This window comes from Oncorhynchus masou, chromosome 7 (assembly GCF_036934945.1).
Source record: "Oncorhynchus masou masou isolate Uvic2021 chromosome 7, UVic_Omas_1.1, whole genome shotgun sequence".
NCBI lineage: Eukaryota > Metazoa > Chordata > Actinopteri > Salmoniformes > Salmonidae > Oncorhynchus > Oncorhynchus masou.
In genome coordinates this window covers 740,929-758,972 of record NC_088218.1, presented here as the reverse complement: position 1 = coordinate 758,972, position 18,044 = coordinate 740,929, and the positions used below count along the sequence as shown (strand labels likewise).

Here is an 18,044-nt window from a genome sequence, read left to right as displayed (position 1 = left end):
CTAACCACTAGGCTACCCTGCCGCCCCTCCACTCTAACCACTAGGCTACCCTGCCGCCCCTCCACTCTAACCACTAGGCTACCCTGCCGCCCCTCCACTCTAACCACTAGGCTACCCTGCCGCCCCTCCACACTAACCACTAGGCTACCCTGCCGCCCCTCCACTCTAACCACTAGGCTACCCTGCCGCCCCTCCACTCTAACCACTAGGCTACCCTGCCGCCCCTCCACTCTAACCACTAGGCTACCCTGCCGCCCCTCCACTCTAACCACTAGGCTACCCTGCCGCCCCTCCACTCTAACCACTAGGCTACCCTGCCGCCCCTCCACTCTAACCACTAGGCTACCCTGCCGCCCCTCCACTCTAACCACTAGGCTACCCTGCCGCCCCGACATAAATGGTCATATTTAATGGAACACATTTTAATGGCATGAGCCTATCCTTATCGGCCATTTTCTCAAAATGACATGTTACTGACGAGACAATTCATTTGGACGAACATTCCCATTATTCCACACAAAGGGTCTTAGGTCTTATAGGCAGACTTTTACAGGGGCTTTAAAAAAAATATATCTTGTTTCGTTTATATTTTAAGTGTAATTTTATGTGTAAATATATGCAAAATAAGCATCCGTCATGTGAATAGTGTTTTTTAAATAATTCCATGAAATTACAATATTTTGATAAAATGATCTGTAAAAGTCTGACCATTGTGTGTCTTATCACAATAAAACACAAAAAATATATAATTCTGTCTTGAAGCAATCTGTTGAAAAACAGATCACCAACTTCAAACATCTGCTATCTGAGCAGCTAACCGATCGCTGCAGCTGTACATAGTCTATTGGTAAATAGCCCACCCATTTTCACCTACCTCATCCCCACAGTTTTTATTTATTTACTTTTCTGCTCTTTTGCACACCAGTATCTCTACCTGTACATGACCATCTGATCATTTATCACTCCAGTGCTAATCTGCAAAATTGTAATTATTCGCCTACCTCCTCATGCCTTTTGCACACAATGTATATAGACTCCCCTTTTTTTGTACTGTGTTATTGACTTGTTAATTGTTTACTCCATGTGTAACTCTGTGTTGTCTGTTCACACTGCTAAGCTTTATCTAGGCCAGGTCGCAGTTGCAAATGAGAACTTGTTCTCAACTAGCCTACCTGGTTAAATAAAGGTGAAATAAAAAAAAATAAAAAAAATATTCTCATAATATGCAAATTAGCTCATATTTAAAGACTGTTTGCCTAATTTGCATATTTCCATTTTTTATTATCTTGTATTTATGTATACTTTCAACTGGTAAAGTTTCAATCTGATGAGAGTATATAAAACAAACTATTATCCTTGTGCCTGGTCTTAAATATAATTAATTTAAAATGTATCCGAATACATTTTTCAGAAATAGTTTGACCATCTCCGTGGATTCTCAAATGGGGGGGGGGGGAAAGGGTGTGGTGACGCTCCCCGGCAGCACCACCTACCTGACTGGGAGAGTACTGCACTGCACTGCAGGGTAGATTTTCTATGGCGTTATTGACTGTATGTTTGTTTACTCCATGTGTGACTCTGTGTTGTTGTTTTTGTCGCACTGCTTTTGCTTTATCTTGGCCAGGTCGCAGTGGTAAATGAGAACTTTTGTTCTCAACTAGCCTACCTGGTTAAATAAAGGTGAAATAAATAAATAAATTAAAAGGGCCAACACAACGTCAACCCGCCAACTCCACACTGCTTAAAACCTGAGACAAACAAACAAAGATACAAAAATAATAAAAATGATTAAATTTTTTATTTTACAGAATAAAGGGGGGAAAAAATAAAAAAGGAAAAATAAATAGAAAAAATAAAATAAACAAACGTTTTAAAAAAAAAACAATAAAATAATAAAGATAATAATAAATATTTTAAACAAATATATATATATATAATAAGACTACATTTTTAAAAAAGTGCAGGGTGGAGAACGCACCCGGAGAAGCGGCACCCTGCAACGTGTCCTCAAGGGGGCGCCGGGGACCGGCGGTGACGTCACCAGCGCCCGCCGCTATCTAAGTTGGGGAACCGCTGTTTTCTGTCCTTTTTCTCCTTACGAGTCCTGAGACGGGTAGGGATCCAAAAACATCTTCCCGTGGAACGTCACCTTTTACAATCCAACAAAAATGATCATCTACAAGGATATCATCACCGGTAATCTAACGTCTATATTATCAATATTCTGTTATTATTTCTTTTATAAATATTTTTTTGTTGGTCTGCATTTGTAGTGTTTTTTTTTTTTTTGGGCCTACCGGAAGTCTCGACTGCCCTTTGTGCCAACGATGTGGAAATTACTTTAAAAATTACAAACTTCGTCGTAGTTCCTCCATGGTATTCTGTACCGGGATCGATCCAATTTGTACATTTTATGTACTGTATAACGGAGTAAACCGATAGACTGTGTTTAGGCTTACCGGAGTTAGCATTTCCCTGCTAGTTAGCGAGGCCTACCGGCGTTTGGCTAACTTGGGAACAAGTTGTACTAAATGCCCTGTTTTCTATTGTAAACAGCTGATTTAGTTAGCCTACTAGTTGACACAATAGCTATCTACCGTGTCAACTCCCACGTTTGGGTATGCGTTGGTTAATAATGATGTGTTTCAGGAGATGAGCTATTCACCGAGGTCTACAAAATCACGGAGGTCTGCGACGGTATGCTGTACGAGGTACAGGGGAAGGTACGTTAATCACGTCCACTAAGTTACTTAACTGTATTTGAAAAAACGGTAAGCTGTTAGCATACTTGGCTAGCTATTCCATTTATTTCACTCACATCAAAATACAGGAGGGTTATGATAACATAATTTCGGCTTTGGTCGACGGATCTGCTAGTTAGCTAAGGTGACGTGTTGATACCGTTGTAACGTTTAGCCTGCTAGCCTCACCAGGATCTCCCCTCCCTTCCAGCTCACTTCCAGATCGGAGGACGTCGACGGTGCGTTAATCGGTGCCAACGCCTCTGCAGAGGGCGGCGATGAGGGTAGTGAAGCGTCCACGGTCAGTGGCGTCGACATTGTGCTCAACAGCAAACTGCAGGAGACCTCGGCATACAACAAGAAGGCTTACCAGAGCTACATCAAGGGCTATATGAAGGCGTAAGTGTCTCTGGCATCTCATCTACCACATGTTTTGTTTTTTTATTAAACATTTCTTATTTACAACTACGGCCTATTGGGGAACTGTGGGTTTCTCTGCCTTGTTCAGGTGTAGAATGACATTTAAAATAAAATGTTTTTACCTTGTCAACTCTGGGGATTCGATCCAGCAACCTTTCACTTACTGGCCCAACACCAGTAACGGGATGAGAGTGATATTTTCCGTTTAAATATCACAAGACTCAACTGTCAGGTCGATTTTAAAATGCATGTTGACAAGCCAACTTCTCTCTGGTGACACCCAGGGGTTTTGGTAACTGATACACACATGACATCATATTGTCCCTGGACTTTCTGTACGGCCTGCTATGACTCATCGAATAGGGGAGGGTAAACCACAGGGAGTCGACATGGTTCAGTCCAGTCTAAATACCTGTTAACCCACATGGAGTCGACATGGTTCGGTCCAGTCTAGAGGGGTGTAAATACCTGTTAAACCACAGGGAGTCGACATGGTTCAGTCCAGTCTAGAGGGGTGTAAATACCTGTTAAACCACAGGGAGTCGACATGGTTCAGTCCAGTCTAGAGGGGTGTAAATACCTGTTAAACCACAGGGAGTCGACATGGTTCAGTCCAGTCTAGAGGGGTGTAAATACCTGTTAAACCACAGGGAGTCGACATGGTTCGGTCCAGTCTAAATACCTGTTAAACCACAGGGAGTCGACATGGTTCAGTCCAGTCTAGAGGGGTGTAAATACCTGTTAAACCACAAGGAGTCGACATGGTTCGGTCCAGTCTAAATACCTGTTAACCCACATGGAGTCGACATGGTTCGGTCCAGTCTAGAGGGGTGTAAATACCTGTTAAACCACAAGGAGTCGACATGGTTCAGTCTAAAGGGGTGTAAATACCTTTTAAACCACAGGGAGTCAACATGGTTCAGTCCAGTCTAAAGGGGTGTAAATACCTGTTAAACCACAGGGAGTCGACATGGTTCGGTCCAGTCTAGAGGGGTGTAAATACCTGTTAACCCACAGGGAGTCGACATGGTCCAGTCTAGAGGGGTGTAAATACCTGTTAACCCACAGGGAGTCGACATGGTTCGGTCCAGTCTAAATACCTGTTAAACCACCGGGAGTCGACATGGTTCGGTCCAGTCTAAATACCTGTTAAACCACCGGGAGTCGACATGGTTCAGTCCAATCTAGATGGGGGGTAAATACCTGTTAACCCACCGGGAGTCGACATGGTTCGGTCCAGTCTAAATACCTGTTAAACCACCGGGAGTCGACATGGTTCAGTCCAGTCTAGAGGGGTCTAAATACCTGTTAACCCACAGGGAGTCGACATGGTTCAGTCCAGTCTAGAGGGGTCTAAATACCTGTTAAACCACAGGGAGTCGACATGGTTCGGTCCAGTCTAAATACTGTTTTTTTTATTTTTTTTATTACTTTTATTGTTAAACCAGTCGATGTGGTTCAGTCCATTTCCAATCTCCCCTGTTACCGTTCCCCGGGTCGTTGCTGTCAATGAGAATGTGTTTTCGGTCAACTTACCCAGATAAAATATGGGTAATGAAACAAACAAGTGCACAAGCAGGGATCTGTTTTCTGGGAGTATCAGGCAGCCTAATGGGGAGTGTAATACAGTTGTCCCCCCCCCCCCAGGGTCAAGGCCAAGCTGGAGGAGCAGGGCTCTAAGAGGGTACAGGCCTTCATGGCAGGCGCTCCAGCAGCTGTTAAGATGATCCTGGGAAACCTCGATAAATACCAGGTGAGAGAATCCACCCAAATGCCCCCCCCACCACACGCCGGGGTCCCAAATGCCCCACCACCACCACACGTCAGGGTCCCAAATGCCCCCCCCCCCCCCCTTCCCCTCTCAAATGTCCATATATAGTGCACTATATGGGGGGTGGCATTTGGGATGTCCCCAACGGTCGGTGCTGTGTGGAAATGGACATGTTCGTTATGAACACACTGTTTCATATTGGATGAATGAGGGCTGGTTAAAATGGACATGTTCGTTATGAACACACTGTTTCATATTGGATGAATGAGGGCTGGTTAAAATGGACATGTTCGTTATGAACACACTGTTTCATATTGGATGAATGAGGGCTGGTTAAAATGGACATGTTCGTTATGAACACACTGTTTCATATTGGATGAATGAGGGCTGGTTAAAATGGACATGTTCGTTATGAACACACTGTTTCATATTGGATGAATGAGGGTTTGGTTAAAATGGCCGCTGGAACGGACAGTGATGATCCCAGGACACCTTTAGAGGCTGTGCCCTATGACACAGTGATCCCAGGACACCTTTAGAGGCTGTGCCCTATGACACAGTGATCCCAGGACACCTTTAGAGGCTGTGCCCTATGACACAGTGATCCCAGGACGCCTTTAGAGGCTGTGCCCTATGAAACAGTGATCCCAGGACACCTTTAGAGGCTGTGCCCTATGACACAGTGATCCCAGGACACCTTTAGAGGCTGTGCCCTATGACACAGTGATGATCCCAGGACGCCTTTAGAGGCTGTGCCCTATGACACAGTGATCCCAGGACACCTTTAGAGGCTGTGCCCTATGACACAGTGATCCCAGGACACCTTTAGAGGCTGTGCCCTATGACACAGTGATCCCAGGACACCTTTAGAGGCTGTGCCCTATGACACAGTGATCCCAGGACACCTTTAGAGGCTGTGCCCTATGACACAGTGATCCCAGGACACCTTTAGAGGCTGTGCCCTATGACACAGTGATCCCAGGACACCTTTAGAGGCTGTGCCCTATGACACAGTGATCCCAGGACACCTTTAGAGGCTGTGCCCTATGACACAGTGATCCCAGGACGCCTTTAGAGGCTGTGCCCTATGACACAGTGATCCCAGGACGCCTTTAGAGGCTGTGCCCTATGACACAGTGATCCCAGGACGCCTTTAGAGGCTGTGCCCTATGACACAGTGATCCCAGGACGCCTTTAGAGGCTGTGCCCTATGACACAGTGATCCCAGGACGCCTTTAGAGGCTGTGCCCTATGACACAGTGATCCCAGGACGCCTTTAGAGGCTGTGCCCTATGACACAGTGATCCCAGGACGCCTTTAGAGGCTGTGCTCTATGACACAGTGATGCCAGGACACCTTTAGAGGCTGTGCCCTATGACACAGTGATCCCAGGACACCTTTAGAGGCTGTGCCCTATGACACAGTGATCCCAGGACACCTTTAGAGGCTGTGCCCTATGACACAGTGATCCCAGGACACCTTTAGAGGCTGTGCCCTATGAAACTAACATCTGGCGTTGTCAAGTCTCTGGCTCACACTTTGGCATGTGTATCGTGTGTGTGTGCGTACGTGTGGTTTGTTCCAAAAGAGGGCATCTCTTCCTCGTTGTATGACACGATGACTGAACAGTGTCTCCTTGTCTGTCCTCTTGATCACGTGACCTGCTCCTCTTCTCCAGTTCTTCACCGGCGAGTCCATGAACTGTGACGGCGCCATCGGCCTGCTGGACTACCGCGAGGACGGAGTCACGCCCTTCTTCGTTTTCTTCAAAGACGGCATCGAGATCGAGAAATACGTAAGTTACCGTGACGACGGATGACTGTCTGGTTCTCTGTAGGGGGGGCGGGGGACTGTCTGGTTCTCTGTAGGGGGGGCGGAGGACTGTCTGGTTCTCTGTAGGGGGGCGGGGGACTGTCTGGTTCTCTGTAGGGGGGCGGGGGACTGTCTGGTTCTCTAGGGGGGCGGGGGACTGTCTGGTTCACTGTAGGGGGCGGGGGACTGTCTGGTTCTCTGTAGGGGGGCGGGGGACTGTCTGGGTCTCTGTAGGGGGCGGGGGACTGTCTGGTTCTCTGTAGGGGGGCGGGGGACTGTCTGGTTCACTGTAGGGGGCGGGGGACTGTCTGGTTCTCTGTAGGGGGGCGGGGGACTGTCTGGTTCTCTGTAGGGGGCGGGGGACTGTCTGGTTCTCTGTAGGGGGGCGGGGGACTGTCTGGTTCTCTGTAGGGGGGCGGGGGACTGTCTGGTTCTCTGTAGGGGGGGCGGGGGACTGTCTGGTTCTCTGTAGGGGGGGCGGGGGACTGTCTGGTTCTCTGTAGGGGGGGCGGGGGACTGTCTGGTTCTCTGTAGGGGACGGCAGTACCCACTGAATTCACATAGGAAATGACATAGGTGGCACCCTATTCCCTATATAGTGCACTACTTTAGACCAGGACCCTATAGAACCCTATTCCCTATATATAGTGCACTACTCTAGACCAGGGCCCTATAGAACCCTATTCCCTATATATAGTGCACTACTTTAGACCAGAGCCCTATAGAACCCTAATCCCTATATATAGTGCACTACTTTAGACCAGGGCCCTATAGAACCCTATATAGTGCACTACTTTAGACCACTGGTGTGCCATATGGGACGTGATTCAAAAACACTGATCGTTGCAGATAGAATGACAAGAACAGACTAACCCCCGGGTTCCCCGCGCCAGACTAACCCCCGGGTTCCCCGCGCCAGACTAACCCCCGGGTTCCCCGCGCCAGACTAACCCCCGGGTTCTACGCACCAGACTAATCCCCCACAACCCATGTCTATCTGAACTCTGTAACGTCACACATCTCCATTAAAACACTCTGGCTCTGCCTGCCCAGTGACTGGGAGTTAAAATGCCTCATGACAATGAGATGCCAACAGGCCGACACCCACAGAAACAGGCCGACACCCACAGAAACAGGCCGACACCCACAGAAACAGCCACGTCAGAGGGGATGAATGTACAGGGTGTGGCGTGTTCACCCACTATTACTGCACCAGGAACACGGGGGGAGGGGGGGTTGGATGTTGCCTTTACACTCAGCTTTAAGGGAGGGGGGTGGGGGTCACACCTTCACCCTTAGCTACACAACTTTACGCAAATCAAGAATCAATTCAGCCCAAACAGGCCCTGGCCCCATCAACACTAGAAACAGCCATAGAACGTGTACCTACGGGCCCTGTATATAGAGTTCTATGGGGCCCTGGTCTAAAGTAGTGCACTATATATAGGGAATAGGGTTCTATAGGGCTCTGGTCTAAAGTAGTGCACTATATATCGGGTGCTATTTAAGATACCAGGCACACCACACTCTGAATACTAAGCCCATGCATTCATCTGATAGACCTGAAGTTCTCCACGGTGACTTCCTGGTTTGCAATTGGATGCTAAATGAAACATTCCCTTGACTTTCCCCGACTGCCTGACTGAGTGGCTGTACGGATAGAGAAGAGGAACACATGAAGGGTTGACCAGAGGTGGTACTGCCCAGACAGGCAGGAGCCGGCGATTAGGGTGTTGTCCCAAATGGCAACTTTCCAGTTGATTACCTTTGACCTGTGACCAATCGGACACACCTAATACCTCTGTCCATCTCCACGTGGGTAGTAGTCTCTCCTCTGTCCATCTCCACGTGGGTAATGGTCTCTCCTCTGTCCATCTCCACGTGGGTAATAGTTTCTCCTCTGTCCATCTCCACGTGGGTAATAGTCTCTCCTCTGTCCATCTCCACGTGGGTAATAGTCTCTCCTCTGTCCGTATCCACGTGGGTAATAGTCTCTCCTCTGTCCATCTCCACGTGGGTAATAGTCTCTCCTCTGTCCATCTCCACGTGGGTAATGGTCTCTCCTCTGTCCATCTCCACGTGGGTAATGGTCTCTCCTCTGTCCATCTCCACGTGGGTAATGGTCTCTCCTCTGTCCATCTCCACGTGGGTAATGGTCTCTCCTCTGTCCATCTCCACGTGGGTAATGGTCTCTGTCCATCTCCACGTGGGTAATGGTCTCTGTCCATCTCCACGTGGGTAATGGTCTCTGTCCATCTCCACGTGGGTAATGGTCTCTGTCCATCTCCACGTGGGTAATGGTCTCTGTCCATCTCCACGTGGGTAATGGTCTCTGTCCATCTCCACGTGGGTAATGGTCTCTGTCCATCTCCACGTGGGTAATGGTCTCTGTCCATCTCCACGTGGGTAATGGTCTCTGTCCATCTCCACGTGGGTAATGGTCTCTGTCCATCTCCACGTGGGTAATGGTCTCTGTCCATCTCCACGTGGGTAATGGTCTCTGTCCATCTCCACGTGGGTAATGGTCTCTGTCCATCTCCACGTGGGTAATGGTCTCTGTCCATCTCCACGTGGGTAATGGTCTCTGTCCATCTCCACGTGGGTAATGGTCTCTGTCCATCTCCACGTGGGTAATGGTCTCTGTCCATCTCCACGTGGGTAATGGTCTCTCCTCTGTCCATCTCCACGTGGGTAATGGTCTCTCCTCTGTCCATCTCCACGTGGGTAATGGTCTCTCCTCTGTCCATCTCCACGTGGGTAATGGTCTCTCCTCTGTCCATCTCCACGTGGGTAATGGTCTCTCCTCTGTCCATCTCCACGTGGGTAATGGTCTCTGTCCATCTCCACGTGGGTAATAGTCTCTCCTCTGTCCATCTCCACGTGGGTAATGGTCTCTGTCCGTCTCCTCTGTCCGTATCCACGTGGGTAATAGTCTCTGTCCGTCTCCTCTGTCCGTATCCACGTGGGTAATAGTCTCTCCTCTGTCCGTATCCACGTGGGTAATAGTCTCTCCTCTGTCCGTATCCACGTGGGTAATAGTCTCTCCTCTGTCCGTATCCACGTGGGTAATAGTCTCTCCTCTGTCCATCTCCACGTGGGTAATAGTCTCCTCTGTCCATCTCCACGTGGGTAGTCGTCTCTCCTCTGTCCATCTCCACGTGGGTAGTCGTCTCTCCTCTGTCCATCTCCACGTGGGTAGTAGGCTCTCCCCTGTCCATCTCCACGTGGGTAATGGTCTCTCCTCTGTCCATCTCCACGTGGGTAGTAGGCTCTCCTCTGTCCATCTCCACGTGGGTAATGGTCTGTCCATCTCCACGTGGGTAATGGTCTGTCCGTCTCCACGTGGGTAATGGTCTGTCCGTCTCCACGTGGGTAATGGTCTGTCCGTCTCCACGTGGGTAATAGTCTCCTCTCTGTCTCCTCTCTGCAGTAAACCATCCGGACGTCTAACAGAAGTGCCTGGACCGGAGGGAGCGCGTCTGCTTGTTACCATAGCTACCACCGCCCCTGATCATGGACAGACTGACCCTGCCCTGCCTGCTTGTTACCGTAGCGACCGCCGCCCCGATCATGGACAGACTGACCCCGTCTGTATCCCTCCCAACACCTGGAACAGACTTGTCTTTCTTTTAATCTCAAGGTTTTTTTTTTGGGCCCCAACCTTCTCTTCGTCCCCCACATCTGGCCTCCCGGGGGAGACGCCAGGCCCAGTTTCTAAACGGACGGTCGTTGGTCAGGACCGCCCCCCCCCCACCGTGGATGGGTGGATTGAACCGTGCCGGTTGCGCGGTGACTTCCATCAGATGTCCAGCTACATTAAGCTCCCACCCTGCTCTCTCACACAACTGTAAAGGACTCATTGACACTATGTTGTGAAATAAATGGGCCCATTGGCCGAAATACAACCGTCCTCTGTGCCATCTGCGTTCACTCTGATACCCCACCCCCCGTCTCTGCTCGGGGGGGGGGCCACCAGACGTCTCGCGTTGCCCTGAACCAGAACGCACGATTCAATTGGTCCACTTATCAAGCCCGTGGCTCATTGGATCCGGTGTGCCAGTGTTGGGGCAACAGTGTGACACGTCTGCTGGTCCCTGGGCAGAGGGTCAGGAAACCCTGTTTTGATGGGGTTCTGTTAGGTCCATACTGTGTTAACATTGGGTTCTGGGCAGAGGGTCAGGAAACCCACGATTCCATTGGTCCACTTATCAAGCCCGTGGCTCATTGGATCTGTTGTGCCAGTGTGGGGCAACAACAACATTGGGTTCTGGGCACAGGGTCAGGAAACCCTGTTCTGTTGGGTCCATACTGCGTTCGGCATGGTGGCCGTCCTTTAAAGGTGAGTCAACTGACTGATCATCGGTGTCGGTCACAATTTACCCATGATGCATCAGTGTTGACGCTCTCAAACACGGCCGTTCGCTCCGGGCTGGGTTCATCCAGACAGATATAAATCCGGGGGCGGTATTTATATCGAGCGTCTCGGTAGGACGGCTGGTCCAGGATCAGTTTTAGGTTTCCATGGATAGGTGGAATCTGTTCCTCGGTCGGCACTCCCAAGTCAGACAGGTGACCTCTGGTTCTATTGGTGGCTGATCCTAGATCAGGACTCCCAGTCAGACAGACGACCTCCGGTTCTATTGGCTGATCCTAGATCAGGACTCCCAGTCAGACAGATGACCTCCGGTTCTATTGGCTGATCCTAGATCAGGACTCCCAGTCAGACAGACGACCTCCGGTTCTATTGGCTGATCCTAGATCAGGACTCCCAGTCAGACAGATGACCTCTGGTTCTATTGGTGGCTGATCCTAGATCAGGACTCCCAGTCAGACAGACGACCTCCGGTTCTATTGGCTGATCCTAGATCAGGACTCCCAAGTCAGTCAGATGACCTCCGGTTCTATTGGCTGATCCTAGATCAGGACTCCCAGTCAGACAGATGACCTCCGGTTCTATTGGCTGATCCTAGATCAGGACTCCCAAGTCAGACAGACGACCCCCGGTTCTATTGGCTGATCCTAGATCAGGACTCCCAGTCAGTCAGATGACCTCCGGTTCTATTGGCTGATCCTAGATCAGGACTCCCAGTCAGACAGATGACCTCCGGTTCTATTGGCTGATCCTAGATCTGGACTCCCAGTCAGTCAGATGACCTCCGGTTCTATTGGCTGATCCTAGATCAGGACTCCCAGTCAGACAGATGACCTCCGGTTCTATTGGCTGATCCTAGATCAGGACTCCCAGTCAGACAGACGACCTCCGGTTCTATTGGTGGCTGATCCTAGATCAGGACTCCCAGTCAGACAGATGACCTCCGGTTCTATTGGCTGATCCTAGATCAGGACTCCCAGTCAGACAGATGACCTCCGGTTCTATTGGCTGATCCTAGATCAGGACTCCCAGTCAGACAGATGACCTCCGGTTCTATTGGCTGATCCTAGATCAGGACTCCCAGTCAGACAGATGACCTCCGGTTCTATTGGCTGATCCTAGATCAGGACTCCCAGTCAGACGACCTCCGGTTCTATTGGCTGATCCTAGATCAGGACTCCCAGTCAGACGACCTCCGGTTCTATTGGCTGATCCTAGATCAGGACTCCCAGTCAGACAGATGACCTCCGGTTCTATTGGCTGATCCTAGATCAGGACTCCCAGTCAGACAGATGACCTCCGGTTCTATTGGCTGATCCTAGATCAGGACTCCCAGTCAGACAGATGACCTCTGGTTCTATTGGTGGCTGATCCTATATCAGGACTCCCAGTCAGACAGATGACCTCCGGTTCTATTGGCTGATCCTAGATCAGGACTCCCAGTCAGACAGACGACCTCCGGTTCTATTGGTGGCTGATCCTAGATCAGGACTCCCAGTCAGACAGGTGACCTCCGGTTCTATTGGCTGATCCTAGATCAGGACTCCCAGTCAGACAGACGACCTCCGGTTCTATTGGCTGATCCTAGATCAGGACTCCCAGTCAGACTACCTCCGGTTCTATTGGCTGATCCTAGATCAGGACTCCCAGTCAGACAGATGACCTCCGGTTCTATTGGCTGATCCTAGATCAGGACTCCCAGTCAGACAGATGACCCCCGGTTCTATTGGCTGATCCTAGATCAGGACTCCCAGTCAGACAGACGACCTCCGGTTCTATTGGCTGATCCTAGATCAGGACTCCCAGTCAGACAGACGACCTCCGGTTCTATTGGCTGATCCTAGATCAGGACTCCCAGTCAGACAGATGACCTCCGGTTCTATTGGCTGATCCTAGATCAGGACTCCCAGTCAGACAGACGACCTCCGGTTCTATTGGTGGCTGATCCTAGATCAGGACTCCCAGTCAGACAGATGACCTCCGGTTCTATTGGCTGATCCTAGATCAGGACTCCCAGTCAGACAGATGACCTCCGGTTCTATTGGCTGATCCTAGATCAGGACTACCAGTCAGACAGATGACCTCCGGTTCTATTGGCTGATCCTAGATCAGGACTCCCAGTCAGACAGATGACCTCCGGTTCTATTGGCTGATCCTAGATCAGGACTCCCAGTCAGACAGACGACCTCCGGTTCTATTGGCTGATCCTAGATCAGGACTCCCAGTCAGACAGATGACCTCCGGTTCTATTGGCTGATCCTAGATCAGGACTCCCAGTCAGACAGATGACCTCCGGTTCTATTGGCTGATCCTAGAACAGGACTCCCAGTCAGACAGATGACCTCCGGTTCTATTGGCTGATCCTAGATCAGGACTCCCAGTCAGACAGATGACCTCCGGTTCTATTGGTGGCTGATCCTAGATCAGGACTCCCAGTCAGACAGATGACCTCCGGTTCTATTGGCTGATCCTAGATCAGGACTCCCAGTCAGACAGACGACCCCCGGTTCTATTGGTGGCTGATCCTAGATCAGGACTCCCAGTCAGACAGATGACCTCCGGTTCTATTGGCTGATCCTAGATCAGGACTCCCAGTCAGACAGATGACCTCCGGTTCTATTGGCTGATCCTAGATCAGGACTCCCAGTCAGACAGATGACCTCCGGTTCTATTGGCTGATCCTAGATCAGGACTCCCAGTCAGACAGATGACCTCCGGTTCTATTGGCTGATCCTAGATCAGGACTCCCAGTCAGACAGACGACCTCCATTTCTATTGGCTGATCCTAGATCAGGACTCCCAGTCAGACAGATGACCTCCGGTTCTATTGGTGGCTGATCCTAGATCAGGACTCCCAGTCAGACAGACGACCCCGGTTCTATTGGCTGATCCTAGATCTGGACTCCCAGTCAGACAGATGACCTCCGGTTCTATTGGCTGATCCTAGATCAGGACTCCCAGTCAGACAGATGACCTCCGGTTCTATTGGCTGATCCTAGATCAGGACTCCCAGTCAGACAGACGACCTCCGGTTCTATTGGCTGATCCTAGATCAGGACTCCCAGTCAGACAGATGACCTCCGGTTCTATTGGCTGATCCTAGATCAGGACTCCCAGTCAGACAGACGACCTCCGGTTCTATTGGCTGATCCTAGATCAGGACTCCCAGTCAGACAGATGACCTCCGGTTCTATTGGCTGATCCTAGATCAGGACTCCCAGTCAGACAGATGACCTCCGGTTCTATTGGCTGATCCTAGATCAGGACTCCCAGTCAGACAGGTGACCTCCGGTTCTATTGGCTGATCCTAGATCAGGACTCCCAGTCAGACAGACGACCTCCGGTTCTATTGGCTGATCCTAGATCAGGACTCCCAGTCAGACAGATGACCTCCGGTTCTATTGGCTGATCCTAGATCAGGACTCCCAGTCAGACAGATGACCTCCGGTTCTATTGGCTGATCCTAGATCTGGACTCCCAGTCAGACAGACGACCTCCGGTTCTATTGGTGGCTGATCCTAGATCAGGACTCCCAGTCAGACAGATGACCTCCGGTTCTATTGGCTGATCCTAGATCTGGACTCCCAGTCAGACAGATGACCTCTGGTTCTATTGGCTGATCCTAGATCAGGACTCCCAGTCAGACAGATGACCTCCGGTTCTATTGGCTGATCCTAGATCAGGACTCCCAGTCAGACGACCTCCGGTTCTATTGGCTGATCCTAGATCAGGACTCCCAGTCAGACGACCTCCGGTTCTATTGGCTGATCCTAGATCAGGACTCCCAGTCAGACAGATGACCTCCGGTTCTATTGGCTGATCCTAGATCAGGACTCCCAGTCAGACAGATGACCTCCGGTTCTATTGGCTGATCCTAGATCAGGACTCCCAGTCAGACAGATGACCTCTGGTTCTATTGGTGGCTGATCCTATATCAGGACTCCCAGTCAGACAGATGACCTCCGGTTCTATTGGCTGATCCTAGATCAGGACTCCCAGTCAGACAGACGACCTCCGGTTCTATTGGTGGCTGATCCTAGATCAGGACTCCCAGTCAGACAGGTGACCTCCGGTTCTATTGGCTGATCCTAGATCAGGACTCCCAGTCAGACAGACGACCTCCGGTTCTATTGGCTGATCCTAGATCAGGACTCCCAGTCAGACGACCTCCGGTTCTATTGGCTGATCCTAGATCAGGACTCCCAGTCAGACAGATGACCTCCGGTTCTATTGGCTGATCCTAGATCAGGACTCCCAGTCAGACAGATGACCCCCGGTTCTATTGGCTGATCCTAGATCAGGACTCCCAGTCAGACAGACGACCTCCGGTTCTATTGGCTGATCCTAGATCAGGACTCCCAGTCAGACAGACGACCTCCGGTTCTATTGGCTGATCCTAGATCAGGACTACCAGTCAGACAGATGACCTCCGGTTCTATTGGCTGATCCTAGATCAGGACTCCCAGTCAGACAGATGACCTCCGGTTCTATTGGCTGATCCTAGATCAGGACTCCCAGTCAGACAGACGACCTCCGGTTCTATTGGCTGATCCTAGATCAGGACTCCCAGTCAGACAGATGACCTCCGGTTCTATTGGCTGATCCTAGATCAGGACTCCCAGTCAGACAGATGACCTCCGGTTCTATTGGCTGATCCTAGAACAGGACTCCCAGTCAGACAGATGACCTCCGGTTCTATTGGCTGATCCTAGATCAGGACTCCCAGTCAGACAGATGACCTCCGGTTCTATTGGTGGCTGATCCTAGATCAGGACTCCCAGTCAGACAGATGACCTCCGGTTCTATTGGCTGATCCTAGATCTGGACTCCCAGTCAGACAGACGACCTCCGGTTCTATTGGTGGCTGATCCTAGATCAGGACTCCCAGTCAGACAGATGACCTCCGGTTCTATTGGCTGATCCTAGATCTGGACTCCCAGTCAGACAGATGACCTCTGGTTCTATTGGCTGATCCTAGATCAGGACTCCCAGTCAGACAGATGACCTCCGGTTCTATTGGCTGATCCTAGATCAGGACTCCCAGTCAGACGACCTCCGGTTCTATTGGCTGATCCTAGATCAGGACTCCCAGTCAGACGACCTCCGGTTCTATTGGCTGATCCTAGATCAGGACTCCCAGTCAGACAGATGACCTCCGGTTCTATTGGCTGATCCTAGATCAGGACTCCCAGTCAGACAGATGACCTCCGGTTCTATTGGCTGATCCTAGATCAGGACTCCCAGTCAGACAGATGACCTCTGGTTCTATTGGTGGCTGATCCTATATCAGGACTCCCAGTCAGACAGATGACCTCCGGTTCTATTGGCTGATCCTAGATCAGGACTCCCAGTCAGACAGACGACCTCCGGTTCTATTGGTGGCTGATCCTAGATCAGGACTCCCAGTCAGACAGGTGACCTCCGGTTCTATTGGCTGATCCTAGATCAGGACTCCCAGTCAGACAGACGACCTCCGGTTCTATTGGCTGATCCTAGATCAGGACTCCCAGTCAGACGACCTCCGGTTCTATTGGCTGATCCTAGATCAGGACTCCCAGTCAGACAGATGACCTCCGGTTCTATTGGCTGATCCTAGATCAGGACTCCCAGTCAGACAGATGACCCCCGGTTCTATTGGCTGATCCTAGATCAGGACTCCCAGTCAGACAGACGACCTCCGGTTCTATTGGCTGATCCTAGATCAGGACTCCCAGTCAGACAGACGACCTCCGGTTCTATTGGCTGATCCTAGATCAGGACTACCAGTCAGACAGATGACCTCCGGTTCTATTGGCTGATCCTAGATCAGGACTCCCAGTCAGACAGATGACCTCCGGTTCTATTGGCTGATCCTAGATCAGGACTCCCAGTCAGACAGACGACCTCCGGTTCTATTGGCTGATCCTAGATCAGGACTCCCAGTCAGACAGATGACCTCCGGTTCTATTGGCTGATCCTAGATCAGGACTCCCAGTCAGACAGATGACCTCCGGTTCTATTGGCTGATCCTAGAACAGGACTCCCAGTCAGACAGATGACCTCCGGTTCTATTGGCTGATCCTAGATCAGGACTCCCAGTCAGACAGATGACCTCCGGTTCTATTGGTGGCTGATCCTAGATCAGGACTCCCAGTCAGACAGATGACCTCCGGTTCTATTGGCTGATCCTAGATCAGGACTCCCAGTCAGACAGACGACCCCCGGTTCTATTGGTGGCTGATCCTAGATCAGGACTCCCAGTCAGACAGATGACCTCCGGTTCTATTGGCTGATCCTAGATCAGGACTCCCAGTCAGACAGATGACCTCCGGTTCTATTGGCTGATCCTAGATCAGGACTCCCAGTCAGACAGATGACCTCCGGTTCTATTGGCTGATCCTAGATCAGGACTCCCAGTCAGACAGATGACCTCCGGTTCTATTGGCTGATCCTAGATCAGGACTCCCAGTCAGACAGACGACCTCCATTTCTATTGGCTGATCCTAGATCAGGACTCCCAGTCAGACAGATGACCTCCGGTTCTATTGGTGGCTGATCCTAGATCAGGACTCCCAGTCAGACAGACGACCCCCGGTTCTATTGGCTGATCCTAGATCTGGACTCCCAGTCAGACAGATGACCTCCGGTTCTATTGGCTGATCCTAGATCAGGACTCCCAGTCAGACAGATGACCTCCGGTTCTATTGGCTGATCCTAGATCAGGACTCCCAGTCAGACAGACGACCTCCGGTTCTATTGGCTGATCCTAGATCAGGACTCCCAGTCAGACAGATGACCTCCGGTTCTATTGGCTGATCCTAGATCAGGACTCCCAGTCAGACAGACGACCTCCGGTTCTATTGGCTGATCCTAGATCAGGACTCCCAGTCAGACAGATGACCTCCGGTTCTATTGGCTGATCCTAGATCAGGACTCCCAGTCAGACAGA

The 18,044-nt window shown here is 50.6% G+C and overlaps 1 protein-coding gene and 1 non-coding gene across 2 annotated transcripts; both read left to right on the top strand.

Moving 5' to 3' along the window:
• The first annotated feature begins 2,053 nt into the window (after nt 1–2,053).
• LOC135543118 (translationally-controlled tumor protein homolog) lies at nt 2,054–10,405 on the top strand. Its single transcript, XM_064970195.1, has 6 exons — nt 2,054–2,196; nt 2,650–2,723; nt 2,953–3,140; nt 4,809–4,914; nt 6,611–6,727; nt 10,175–10,405. Exons 1-6 carry the CDS (start codon nt 2,169–2,171, stop codon nt 10,175–10,177), a joined length of 516 nt encoding a protein of 171 aa, XP_064826267.1. The 5' UTR covers nt 2,054–2,168; the 3' UTR covers nt 10,178–10,405.
• LOC135543631 (small nucleolar RNA SNORA31) lies at nt 8,288–8,423 on the top strand. Its single transcript, XR_010456243.1, has one exon. It is a non-coding gene; the product is annotated as a small nucleolar RNA SNORA31 (small nucleolar RNA).
• Nucleotides 10,406–18,044: the final 7,639 nt, after the last annotated feature.

What these genes read in the sequence shown, in the direction of transcription:
- LOC135543118 (XM_064970195.1), top strand. Translation starts at nt 2,169, where the DNA reads ATGATCATCTACAAGGATATCATCACCG. An exon ending in CTACAAGGATATCATCACCG is followed by an intron (nt 2,197 to 2,649) that starts GTAATCTAACGT and finishes GATGTGTTTCAG; the next exon opens with GAGATGAGCTATTCACCGAG. An exon ending in ATCAAGGGCTATATGAAGGC is followed by an intron (nt 3,141 to 4,808) that starts GTAAGTGTCTCT and finishes CCCCCCCCCCAG; the next exon opens with GGTCAAGGCCAAGCTGGAGG.